Genomic DNA, 13931 nt, shown 5'->3' with positions numbered 1-13931 from the left:
ATCTTATTATGAAATCTCTTAGGCCTGTTTCATACCATAGGTGATAAAGACATGTACAGATATGAAGACATTGTTGTAGACATTGTTGTAGGATTGTAGAAATATTGATATCAAAATATTATACATATAATATCATTTCTACTAGCTGGTTATTTGTATTACTTATGGAATCATGACAGAGATAGATGTTTTAGTGTAGAAAAGAGAGATATCGCTTCAAGGAACCTCTGACCATGTTATGCGGTATCGCAGAGTGTGGCCAATACAATGAAAAGTCGTCAGCTAACTTGATCTAGGTGATCTGATTTGATGAAAGTATCGTGTGTATTGCTCACCATTCGGTCGGAAAAATTTGGCGAATTCCTTGATCATAATTTGCCGAAGCATTTCCTTGTCTCCGACAACGATGGTACTAGGAGACACTCCTCCGTAAAATCTAGAAGGTAAATAAAATTATATTTTCTATTGGAAGGAAACATGCAGAAAATTCAAAACAGACCATACGATTTTTGTTTGTAAAGCTGCGCCCAAAATTAAAACCAAACGAGGTTATAACCCTTAAGGATGTACTCCTCTGAGAAGTCAAATTTTTCTTGTATTAAACTTTTTTTCTCATATAGATTTTTGGAAATAGGAGTTCATGCCATAAAAGAAAATAGAAGAAAAAACATATGTCCGTGTGCTCTTTTTTGAGCTATTGTCACTCAAAGATACCTAATTGACAAAATATTGGATTTTATGGGAATTTTGCTGTTTTGACCATATACACAATAGATTAAAGCCATAATTTCCGAATGAGGTGTTTGATATGTATAAATGTTTGTAGAATTTATTTTCTAGTAGTCTTCTTTAAAAATATACCAGTTTTCATCAATAAGACTACATTTTTTTCTCAGAATAACAACATATGCTACCCCTACCCCTTAATTTTGAGCTTCAAAATGCACCATTTTCAGCAATTTTTGCCAAATTTAGCCCTTTATAGAAAAAGTTCTGGTATTAAACTTTTGTTAATATTTTGCATATCAACAGGGAAAGGGTTGTTCTTTCTAAATCAGGCAGAAAAATGGGGGGTCCGTGTGCTTACTTTTTTGCCCCATTTCAATATTTGTTATTTTTCAGTATTTTCGAGTAAAAAATAATTGTGCTCAAATCACCATTCAATGTAAAAATAAAGAGACAAAAGTGTATCATATCACACATTAATGCTCAATATTTTAATTACCACGAACCCAGTAAAGATTTACAGCAAAAATTATCTCGATACAGCTAAAAATACTGGCGCAGTGATGATTTAAGTAAAAACTATTTCAGTAAAAAATGGTAAAACTGTGGCTCTACTCAAAGCGAAAAAAGACACAATTTCAAAATGGCCGCCAAATGGGCCATTTCTTAAAATCCCCATATAAAAAAATCTGCTAAAGCTAGAAATGTAATTTTTTGACAAAATTTGCAACTGGTAACTTCCTACAGATATTAATAGATTTTATTTGAAAATCTCATATCTTCTTTGATCTATGTCGAAACGAGACTTTAACGGGACTGAAACCTCAGAAGAATACAACCTTAATATAAATTATATTCGCGGGTAGTAGGCCTAATCGCCTTTATTTGTTGTGAGAGGCTCAGTCATGGCTGTGTGGCTTCTTGTGATAGCGAGTTCGCAGTATACTTTATCCTGCTACTTCAAGGACGCATACTGATGTTTTAATTGGGTGTTTCAGTGTTCAGTAATTCAGTATAAATATGTGGCTTATTGAAATACTGAAATACATTGATATTCATAACTACATACCCAAAAACCTTTCCATACTTCTTCATACAATCATACTGGAAATTGTGAATACCCTGTATAACATAAATAATATTCTAGAGAACAAACAGAGCGTTCTAGTCTAATGCGATAATTCAGTTTCTCTACCGAATGTGATTACGTAATGGTAATGCCAAAATGATCAATAATTTGAACGTAACATAACAACCCAAACAATGTTCAACACAATATTACTCCTCTCTGACATTAGATGATGAGTTAACTTAACATTTTCTTTCAACATTTCGTCTTTTTATAATACGGAGTTATCTCCCTCACTAGAACATGTATGTATCGATTGTAAAGTCATTACTTTGTATGAAAAAAGTACGTCGCTTTCTCTGTTAGAAAAAAATGACGTCACGATGTAACTGATGGGAACAACCTATAAAATACTATATGTAGAAAGGTACTAAGGCACGAGTATATATATTACATAACAAATTATTTATAAGACCAGACACCAGTATATATTACATAAATTATTTATAAGACCCAGACACCAGTATATATTACATAACTTATTTATAAGACCCAGACACCAGTATATATTACATAACAAATCATTTATAACACCCAGACACCAGTATATATTACATAACAAATTATTTATAACACCCAGACACCAGTATATATTACATAACAAATTATTTATAACACCCAGACACCAGTATATATTACATAACAAATCATCAATAACACCCAGACACCAGTATATATTACATAACAAATTATCAATAACACCCAAACACCAGTATATATTACATAACAAATTATTTATAACACCCAGACACCAGTATATATTACATTATACAAATATTTCATGGGTTACTGTGCTCTAGTTCATAATATTTAACCTGGGGTGATGGTAATCAACAAATGTTATATTGCACGAGGCCAAAGGCCAAGTGCAATATAACATTTGTTGATTACCATCACCGAGAGGTAAATATTATGAACTAGAGCACATTTACCATGGAATATTAGTTTTATTACATAATCACCAGTTTTTCAGTTGAATATTTTTTTTTATAAAACGAATACGACAATCACTTAACAAAATCACCAACACCGTACCGTACGGAAAAAAACACCTTAATATCCTATTGAAGATTGACGTATAGCCCACGTACGTCACGTTGTAACTCCGGTTTGGATGTCTTATTGTCTGTTTTCACATTTTTAGACCTGCTTGCAGCCTTTTGATCTAATACTTTCATCGTGTCCGTCCTTTACTCGGTACAGTAAACGTCTACATGACGTGCTTGATTCGAGATTTATAAATCCAGCGCGAAATTGAGCGTGAACCTTTGTGACGTCATAATAACGTAACTCACTGTTACTCGCAATTCCTCGGAAGTTTTCTACAAAACTAGACAACAACAGCGAGGTGTTCCTAAAGCCGTGCAATATAACATCTCGAACCGTGCAATATAACGTTTCCATGGAAGCGTGCAATATAACTTCGAACCGTGCAATATAACAAGGTTTTATTGAACGGTCGGTGTAATAGTTGAAAATATTATATTTCTTCATATATAGATTGGTGTAAACAAATTATGTAATAAAACAAATTATTTATAACACCCAGACACCAGTATATATTACATAACAAATTATTTATAACACCCAGACACCAGTATATATTACATAACAAATCATCAATAACACCCAGACACCAGTATATATTACATAACAAATTATTTATAACACCCAGACACCAGTATATATTACATAACAAATTATTTATAACACCCAGACACCAGTATATATTACATAACAAATTATTTATAAGACCCAGACACCAGTATATATTACATAACAAATTATTTATAACACCCAGACACCAGTATATATTACATAACAAATTATTTATAAGACCCAGACACCAGTATATATTACATAACAAATCATTAATAACACCCAGACACCAGTATATATTACATAACAAATTATTTATAACACCCAGACACCAGTATATATTACATAACAAATCATTTATAACACCCAGACACCAGTATATATTACATAACAAATTATTTATAACACCCAGACACCAGTATATATTACATAACAAATTATTTATAACACCCAGACACCAGTATATATTACATAACAAATCATTAATAACACCCAGACACCAGTATATATTATATAACAAATTATTTATAACACCCAGACACCAGTATATATATTACATAACAAATCATTAATAACACCCAGACACCAGTATATATTACATAACAAATTATTATAACACCCAGACACCAGTATATATTACATAACAAATCATTAATAACACCCAGACACCAGTATATATTACATAACAAATTATTTATAACACCCAGACACCAGTATATATTACATAACAAATTATTTATAACACCCAGACACCAGTATATATTACATAACAAATTATTTATAACACCCAGACACCAGTATATATTACATAACAAATTATTTATAACACCCAGACACCAGTATATATTACATAACAAATTATTTATAACACCCAGACACCAGTATATATTACATAACAAATTATTTATAAGACCCAGACACCAGTATATATTACATAACAAATCATTTATAACACCCAGACACCAGTATATATTACATAACAAATTATTTATAACACCCAGACACCAGTATATATTACATAACAAATTATTTGTAACACCCAGACACCAGTATATATTACATACAAATTATTTATAACACCCAGACACCAGTATATATTACATAACAAATCATTAATAACACCCAGACACCAGTATATATTACATAACAAATTATTTATAACACCCAGACACCAGTATATATTACATAACAAATTATTTATAACACCCAGACACCAGTATATTATTACATAACAAATCATTAATAACACCCAGACACCAGTATATATTACATAACAAATTATTTATAACACCCAGACACCAGTATATATTATATAACAAATTATTTATAACACCCAGACACCAGTATATATTACATAACAGATCATTAATAACACCCAGACACCAGTATATATTACATAACAAATTATTTATAACACCCAGACACCAGTATATATTACATAACAAATTATTTATAACACCCAGACACCAGTATATATTACATAACAAATCATTAATAACACCCAGACACCAGTATATATTACATAACAAATTATTTATAACACCCAGACACCAGTATATATTACATAACAAATTATTTATAACACCCAGACACCAGTATATATTACATAACAAATCATTAATAACACCCAGACACCAGTATATATTACATAACAAATTATTTATAACACCCAGACACCAGTATATATTACATTATACAAATATTTCATGGGTTACTGTGCTCTAGTTCATAATATTTAACCTGGGGTGATGGTAATCAACAAATGTTATATTGCACGAGGCCGAAGGCCGAGTGCAATATAATATTTGTTGATTACCATCACCGAGGGGTAAATATTATGAACTAGAGCACAGTAACCCATGAAATATTTGTTTTATTACATAATCACCAGTTTTTCAGTTGAATATTATTATAAAATGAATACGACAATCACTTAACAAAATCATCAGCACCGTACCGTACGGAAAAGCTTCAAATCCTATTGAAGATTGACATATAAACCACGTACGTCACGTTGTAACTCCGGTTTGGATGTCTTATTGTCTTTTTGAACAATATTAGACCTGCATGCAGCCTTTTGATCTAATACATTCGCCGTGTCCGTCCTCTACTCGATAAACGTCTACATGACGTGCTTGTTTCGATATCTATAAAGCTAGCGCGAAATTGAACGTGAACCTTTGTGACGTCATAAAAAAGTAACTCATTGTTACGCGCGATTCCTCGGAGGTTTTCTACAAAACTAGACAATAACAGCGAGGTGTTCCTAAAGCCGTGCAATATAACATCTCGAACCGTGCAATATAACGTTTCCATGGGAGCGTGCAATATAACTTCGAACCGTGCAATATAACAAGGTTTTATTGAACGGTCGGTGTAATAGTTGAAAATATTATATTTCTTCATATATAGATTGGTGTAAACAAATTATGTAATAAAACAAATTATTTATAACACCCAGACACCAGTATATATTACATAACAAATTATTTATAACACCCAGACACCAGTATATATTACATAACAAATTATTTATAACACCCAGACACCAGTATATATTACATAACAAATTATTTATAACACCCAGACACCAGTATATATTACATAACAAATTATTTATAACACCCAGACACCAGTATATATTACATAACAAATTATTTATAACACCCAGACACCAGTATATATTACATAACAAATTATTTATAACACCCAGACACCAGTATATATTACATAACAAATTATTTATAACACCCAGACACCAGTATATATTACATAACAAATTATTTATAAGACCCAGACACCAGTATATATTACATAACAAATTATTTATAAGACCCAGACACCAGTATATATTACATAACAAATTATTTATAAGACCCAGACACCAGTATATATTACATAACAAATTATTTATAACACCCAGACACCAGTATATATTACATAACAAATTATTTATAAGACCCAGACACCAGTATATATTACATAACAAATTATTTATAACACCCAGACACCAGTATATATTACATAACAAATTATTTATAACACCCAGACACCAGTATATATTACATAACAAATTATTTATAACACCCAGACACCAGTATATATTACATAACAAATTATTTATAACACCTAGACACCAGTATATATTACATGACAAATTATTTATAAGACCAGACACCAGTATATATTACATAACAAATTATTTATAACACCCAGACACCAGTATATATTACATAACAAATCATTTATAACACCCAGACACCAGTATATATTACATAACAAATTATTTATAACACCCAGACACCAGTATATATTACATAACAAATTATTTATAAGACCCAGACACCAGTATATATTACATAACAAATTATTTATAACACCCAGACACCAGTATATATTACATAACAAATTATTTATAAGACCCAGACACCAGTATATATTACATAACAAATTATTTATAACACCCAGACACCAGTATATATTACATAACAAATTATTTATAAGACCCAGACACCAGTATATATTACATAAATTATTTATAAGACACAGACACCAGTATATATTACATAACAAATTATTTATAACACCCAGACACCAGTATATATTACATAACAAATTATTTATAACACCCAGACACCAGTATATATCACATAACAAATTATTTATAAGACCCAGACACCAGTATATATTACATAACAAATAATTTACTAAGATCCTACCTTCTTACTTATCTCTGGGAGACTACCAATGATCGGCCAAGGAGCGGGACCGGGAATGTTGAGCTTCTTGAATGTGCCATGATGCCGACTCATCATACTTTAAAAGAAAGCATATATTGGATACAGCGAAATGTGCCAATAGATAGTATAGTACTAAAGATATATATAGGTATGTGCAATTTAAGTGATATCTAGTACAATAAATTGTCAATAACTTAACAATCAATATCTATTACAATAACACCGCTTCCTTACTTTGGAATCCATACGGAATAACAACTGTTGTTGTTTTTTATTTTCATTATGTTCCTGCAAAATCCGTGATTTTAAACACCAGTAAAACATTTCTAAAGTCTCAAACGTTAACAAATATAAAAGTATTATATCAGAGCTTATGTAAAGAATTATCTTTAAAATGATACATTAATTTAGCTCACATTTTGATATGCAGCAAAAACCTGCAATGAAACCGCGAAATATGAAAAACAAAGATTTAAAGCACTATTGTTATTGATATATTTTGTCAAATTAAGTTTGATTCCATTAATTGCATGGTAATTACATACACTAAAACATACAAAGGCTTACATAAACAACATGTATAAAGTACATTGTTTACCTACATTTGTTTGTGATTTTCTTAAATCGTTATAAAATCAACATCGACACAAATGCTTGTTTAGAAACCTATATGTAATAATTCGAGGAAACAATATTAGAAAAATGAATGTAATAATTCCTGGAAAAATATTAGAAAACTGAATGTAATAATTAGAGGAAAAAATATTAGAAAACTGAATGTACGTAATGATTCGAGGACAAAATTATTCAATGATGATGCACAGTAAGGACTTTTCATTGCTTGATTTTATTTAAGAACCAAGAAAGGTCTTACTCGTAACATCAAGTTATACTCTCTTAACTCAGGGATAACGCTCTTTATTTATTATTTAGAACAAGATAATGACTTATGAACTCTGACCTCCTTGCATAATGATGTAATGTTTACATAGCTAGCGAGTAAGGCCGTGCTGTGACATATATATCATGTCTGCACATGATTAAAATCAAATAATTACTATATAAACAGTGTCTGATGAATGCTCATAGGTCTATAATTACAATGCATTTACAAACATGCTTGCGGCTGAAGAGAGACAGCTACAGTAAAACATATGAGCTCCGTGCTGTATACTCGATCCAGGGCCTCCATATTGTGTCTGTTTATATTATTGCACTTACTATGTATAGAGGACCAGAATGATGACGATCAGCAGCAGCCACAGCGGGACAGTCAATCCCAGGATCTCCATTGATGCTGTGTTTCCTGTGTTCACCGAATACTAACTCTGTGACATATATGGCGATATATTTATCCCATTATCAGGGCGGTGAGTGGAGTAAGTCCCAATGATGACTTCATCGGGATAAATATATCACAATGTGAAGGTCGGCTGATAGCGGCCACCTACTGTTGTATGCATGCTCGCGACAGCCATACTGTTGTATGCATCCTCGATACTCCAGGGGTTACCATAACTGACGTTATATGCACCCCTGGACTATCTCATAGTAAAACTGAAGGCAGTTCAGAAGAAAATTTCTGACCAATCACAGACCAGCAAAGATTTCCTTTGAAGACTACAGAGAGAGAGACGCAAAACATTTAATAAAATGTTAAAAAGAAAGTGTGTTCTAACAATAAATTAGTATATAAACCTAGTATTAACACCTGTAACCAAAATTAGCGTGAGATCAAATATTTTGTATTTTGCGGACAACCAAAAATTTCGAAAAAAGGTCGCCACGAGAATGGTAGAAATACAAGAAAAGTGGGACATAAGATATCTCGATTGCAAGAAAAAGATCACTATGAGTGAAAACGCTGAGTTGGTTTATAGTAGTCTGGCAGGACAAGCTCCCCATGTCTACATACTTGTCGTGGCTGTGACAGGTTTACTACATGTAGTAACAGCAATGACTGCTATCAGGGACTCAACAACTGACAAGAAATATATTTTGGTGAAAAAACAACAGATTCTTAGGAAATAATATCTATAGGTTAATCTCAACTACTGACGCCTGCTGAATTGAGCTATTGGAGAGTTTTGTTTTTGTGTACTTTCGTATCTATCTCTCAGTTGATTCCGGACATGCTCTTAGGAATATATCACTATATTAATATATAATACTAAAACCTTAACGAAGTTACTTACCAATTTATAGCGTTGGAAGAGAATACCATGGCGTCTGTTTCCTTTGGTAACTGTACAGTCGATACCGAGCAGTGCAAACCACCGCTGGTCAATGCAAAATACATAATACATGTTTAAAACGAATCTAGTACTGGGGCTAGATATAGCAAGAACTTCTCTTCTAATTATAACACTTTAAAAACTATATGAGTTACACATATTCGCTTTTGCTCAATATCATAACTTCTTGGTCTATAACAATGTGTAATCAATATTATCACACGTTTACAATATAATGATTTATGAATACTAGAAAGCTTTAATGAAGAATGCTTTTGGTTCTGCTTCCAAAAACAAAAACTATACTCAAAGGTACTATGTAATACCATAATAATACTAAAATAGTTTTAATTCACAGCAAAACTTATATGAACATACGTTTCATATGAATGTCGATCACAAATATTAAATTACAATGAATGGTTTTATTGTATTAATCATATTACAAATGACATTATAGTTGTATTTTTGTGGTAGGAAATTATTTTAGTAGGGTATAAAACTACATGTATCTACCATTGGTAGCTGTGAACGTCGTCCAACTCAACCCTGATGACGTAAACCAGACAAAGAGTAAAGGTCACGGACAGGTCAAGCAGACGGAATCCTAGACCTTAGGGACAGCAAAATAAAGGAATTAATCAGACAAAGGTTAACCTAAAAATAGTAAAGGTTTATTTGGTTACCAGTTTGTTTTGAATAGTTTATCGAAAGAATATGAAAAATACACAAGTTAGATATTGCGCTGAAAAGTAGAGGTATGTCTTGATCTAAGGATGATAAAAATAAAAGTTAAAGAATGTAAACACATCTTAACGACAGAGCTAGGCAATAGAGTAAAACATCATCAACCATTTTAGCAAACAGTCAGACTCCGTTATCGGTAAAATGATATAAAATGGCAAAATAGAATTAAGAACTTCATTACAAATACCTTCATCAATTAAACTAGAAATTGTCACTGGATACTTTGAAGGGCTTTTCACCTAAAATGCATTCCGGCCAAGGTCAATTGTATTAACAAGCTTGGTAGCACTTTGTCGCCACGTGTTATAAGTCCAATTTTAGGCATAACGCCTTCCAGAACTTCAGAAGAAGTCATTTAAAATTTTTAGGATATTTGGCCCATGTTACCTTGAATGCAGATTAATATCTTTCATATCAACAAACTTGCTAGCCATTTATATCAGCATCCTTTAGGCCTAATAATAGATCTCTAGGCCTTCCAGAACTTCAGAAAAAGTCATTTGAGTATTGTTTTGCCCCTTGTGATCTTGAATATAGGTCAAGGTCAATCAAACAAACTTGGTAGACATTAATGTCAGCATGCTACTTGCTTAATATTAGGTCTCTTCTCTAGGCCTTCTAGAATGCGAGATGAAGATTTTTTTAATGATTTAATTGAACGTTTACCTTTATTTTCGACCGGAAGTTAACGTTAAACAGAAAAAGTTATAAAAAATTTTATTTTTTATTTTTTCATAACATATCCAAAAGTAAAAGAAATTGGCTTTGTGGATAACAAGCTACGGCTGTCTCAATGAGCTGAAATTTCACTGGCTCATTTTCATAGCTCTACAATCATGTGAACTATATGACCTTGGATGGAGGTCAAGGTCGTTCATTCCTTCAAACCTTATAGTCAACTACCTAATTATAGTTCATGAACCATATCAAGCCTCTACACTACTTGACATGATGAGTTTATCGTAATTTTCACCGCAAACGATTTTGCATTATGAGTCCATGATCAACAAAAAGTTGACATTGTTGAGGAAAGTGTACAATTGCAAACTTTCTCCATAAAGTTATACTATTCAACATATTAAAGAAAAAATCTAAAAAAAATTGACTCAGTGGTTAACGACCTATGACTGCCTAGATTAAATTGGAAGTGACGTCATAACTCTCGGGTCGACAGAGTTATTACTAGGGCAGTCGAATGCGCAGGTTCTTACTCGAGTATGCTAAAAACTGATTTTCTAATTAAGGTGAAAGTCGTTTTCAGAACCCTCGTATTTGGAGAATTTGATCAGAGTTAAAATGGCGGAACGAGGCTAGCCGTTTTCATTTACTTGGAACAATCGGTACGTTTGTAAAATTATTATTTTAAGTATAAATTATCACTGACCAGCATTTTGGATACAAGCTTATGAAGGCTTTGACAAAGATCGTTTCAAATAATATAAACATCAGATCCGTCTTAATTCTCAAACGGTCCAATCAGTCAAAACGATGAAGCAAATATTTTCACATAACCACGAAACAAATTTTTTCATGTACATAAAACTTTTGTTCTAAAATCCTTATAAAAAGTTAAAAAAAACATATCGGCGAATTCCATGTTATTTGTGAAGAAATTTAATTGATAACAAGAAAATCTCTGTTCGTTTAGCTACATGTATACAATTATTAAGTAGGTCAGATGTGTAAGCTTTACCGATAACCAAGGTTCGCAAATGCAACAAGTAGCTATATAGGAGTTCCTTATTATCTATTCTGTGAAAAAGTACTTTTAACACATTATATATCAAACATATAAAAAGGTAAAATACAAAACTAGTATACGGTACTCACGTGTTGACGGCTTCCTGTAAAGTGCACGTCTCAATCGTCCTCTAAGGGATAATTCGTCAGTAAAGAACTTTCCATGTGAGGACCTGTTAGTGTAATAGAATAAAAATCAATTTTGTGTCGACCACAAACCAAAGTAAAATTCCGAAGAAAATACACAGGTAGTAGCAGTTGTGTTAACAGACTCATTGCAATGATGTATTTATTATTCCTGTAATCAGAAACTAGATGTTTGTTAACTTTGCATTTTATTGTTAGTAAAGAAATTATGTACGCGATACTTACAATGATTTTCAAATGAGAAAATTAAGAGAAATCGGAAAGAATATGAACACAGCCACGGAGTTAATTGATCAAAGGATATTTTGATAATATAGGAAACGCAATGCAAACTAAACTGGATTTCACGAAATGCATTTTGGACACAATTCATAGAGAGTTGAATGTTTCTGAACCTGCTGGTTGAGTATTCAAGGTGCATCAGTTTCAAATGTTTAATGTCTGGGTAGGGCAATACATGTAGATGTTAAATGTGCAAAGAAATTTTGAAATTCTTTTTAGTCTAGTAGGGGAGATAATCAAAATTGCAATTGTGGTAATTTTTATAGTGTGGAATTCAACATATGATGGAACCTCCCACCTACAAGTTTAGCAAGATAGTTGTGTGAGATATCCTTCCTCAAAATAAGTGATGAATGACCGTATATATAAGCTTTCATTAACATGGACAGTAGCAGATGTTAAGTTAACATTGTCGTCTCTGGGTATTATTTTAGTTCTGTGGTCTCTATAGTGTCTATAGTCTATAGTCTCTACAGTATACAAGACATAAAGCCGACAGACACATGTGAGCTATACAAGCAGTTGTAATCCTGTGAGATGCTGTTATTTCCATTGAGAAGGACAGAAATCCATCGAACAGGAAGACATAGTTTTGAGTTCAAAGTGAAAAAGTCAAATTGTCTAAAAAGGGATCTCCGTGTAATTGCGTTCAATTTTCATTCTCCGTAGACATATTTCAACTTTTGTATTTTTACTGTGATAAAAGCACATTCTGCTACTCATCAATTTTGTTATGAACTTACATGTAAGAATTTTCCTTCGCATTTGAAAGCCACATCCAATTATTTTTAAATAATAAATATATCTAAAGGTCTATATTGCCGTTTTGACTGTCTACCATTCAGCGGTTGTTTTAGACAGGTTTTGCTGTATATGTATGAAGTACATATAGTACGAGCGAAACAATTTCCTTTAAAACACATCTTAGTTGCAAAATGGATAATAAATTATCTATATTGGAAATCATTTTAGAAAGTTTTAATAAGTATGTATACCGAGAATAAAACTTGAGCGCAAAAATACGCATGAACAAACCTTTAATGGATATTGAACGGACAAACAAAGGAAAAAATCGTGGTGCTCGAAATTGGACAAAAGTGGCAAAAACTAATTAAGTGATATGCGATGAATTTATACAAACTTGAATGTAAAAAGACACTGATAATATCTACTCACGGATAGCAGGATAGGGAAGCCATTACGTGGGTTTGTTCTGGTCAGGTCCTCCTCGGACTGGCTTTAATACAACCGAGTATGTCGTGTTTTATATGAACAATCACAACCAATGGTGTTAATCCTAGCCCCAAATGTAGCGTTGGAAGTCTACGTCATTGGGACATCGCCCAACGTACCAGCTTAGCGAAGGAATTTATTTTCTTTAAAACTTAAATGGCATCATGTAGTGGGTTATTTTATTACCTTTTTTAATCAAAAATGTACAATGTTTAGTTTCATATTACCTTGCTAAATCAACATTTGTCCTGTCATTGGCCAACACGATTTCAGATGTCGTTTTCAGACATAGTGATTTAGACTGAAAGACAGTTGAGTGGCATATACATCAACAATGGTGTATATTTCACATCT

The 13931-nt window shown here is 32.1% G+C and overlaps 1 protein-coding gene and 1 long non-coding RNA gene across 2 annotated transcripts in view; both read right to left on the bottom strand.

The window, feature by feature from the left end:
* LOC138329240 (cytochrome P450 3A8-like) overlaps positions 1-8638 on the bottom strand; it is a 28696-nt gene extending 20058 nt beyond the window's left edge. The window contains 5 exon segments of the mRNA XM_069276075.1: positions 336-353; positions 355-436; positions 1796-1848; positions 7174-7270; positions 8416-8638. Of these exon segments, the coding sequence (XP_069132176.1) occupies positions 336-353; positions 355-436; positions 1796-1848; positions 7174-7270; positions 8416-8486 (321 nt within the window). The 5' untranslated portion in view covers positions 8487-8638.
* Positions 8639-9390: 752 nt separating this feature from the next.
* LOC138328762 (uncharacterized) lies at positions 9391-12259 on the bottom strand. The gene is made up of 3 exons (XR_011209351.1): positions 12006-12259; positions 9945-10041; positions 9391-9473 (listed from the first exon to the last, which is right to left on the bottom strand). It is a non-coding gene; the product is annotated as an uncharacterized lncRNA (long non-coding RNA).
* Between the last annotated feature and the right edge of the window lie 1672 nt (positions 12260-13931).

This window comes from Argopecten irradians, chromosome 8 (assembly GCF_041381155.1).
Source record: "Argopecten irradians isolate NY chromosome 8, Ai_NY, whole genome shotgun sequence".
In the NCBI taxonomy this organism is placed as follows: domain Eukaryota; kingdom Metazoa; phylum Mollusca; class Bivalvia; order Pectinida; family Pectinidae; genus Argopecten; species Argopecten irradians.
This window is presented reverse-complemented; position numbering and strand designations above follow the sequence as displayed.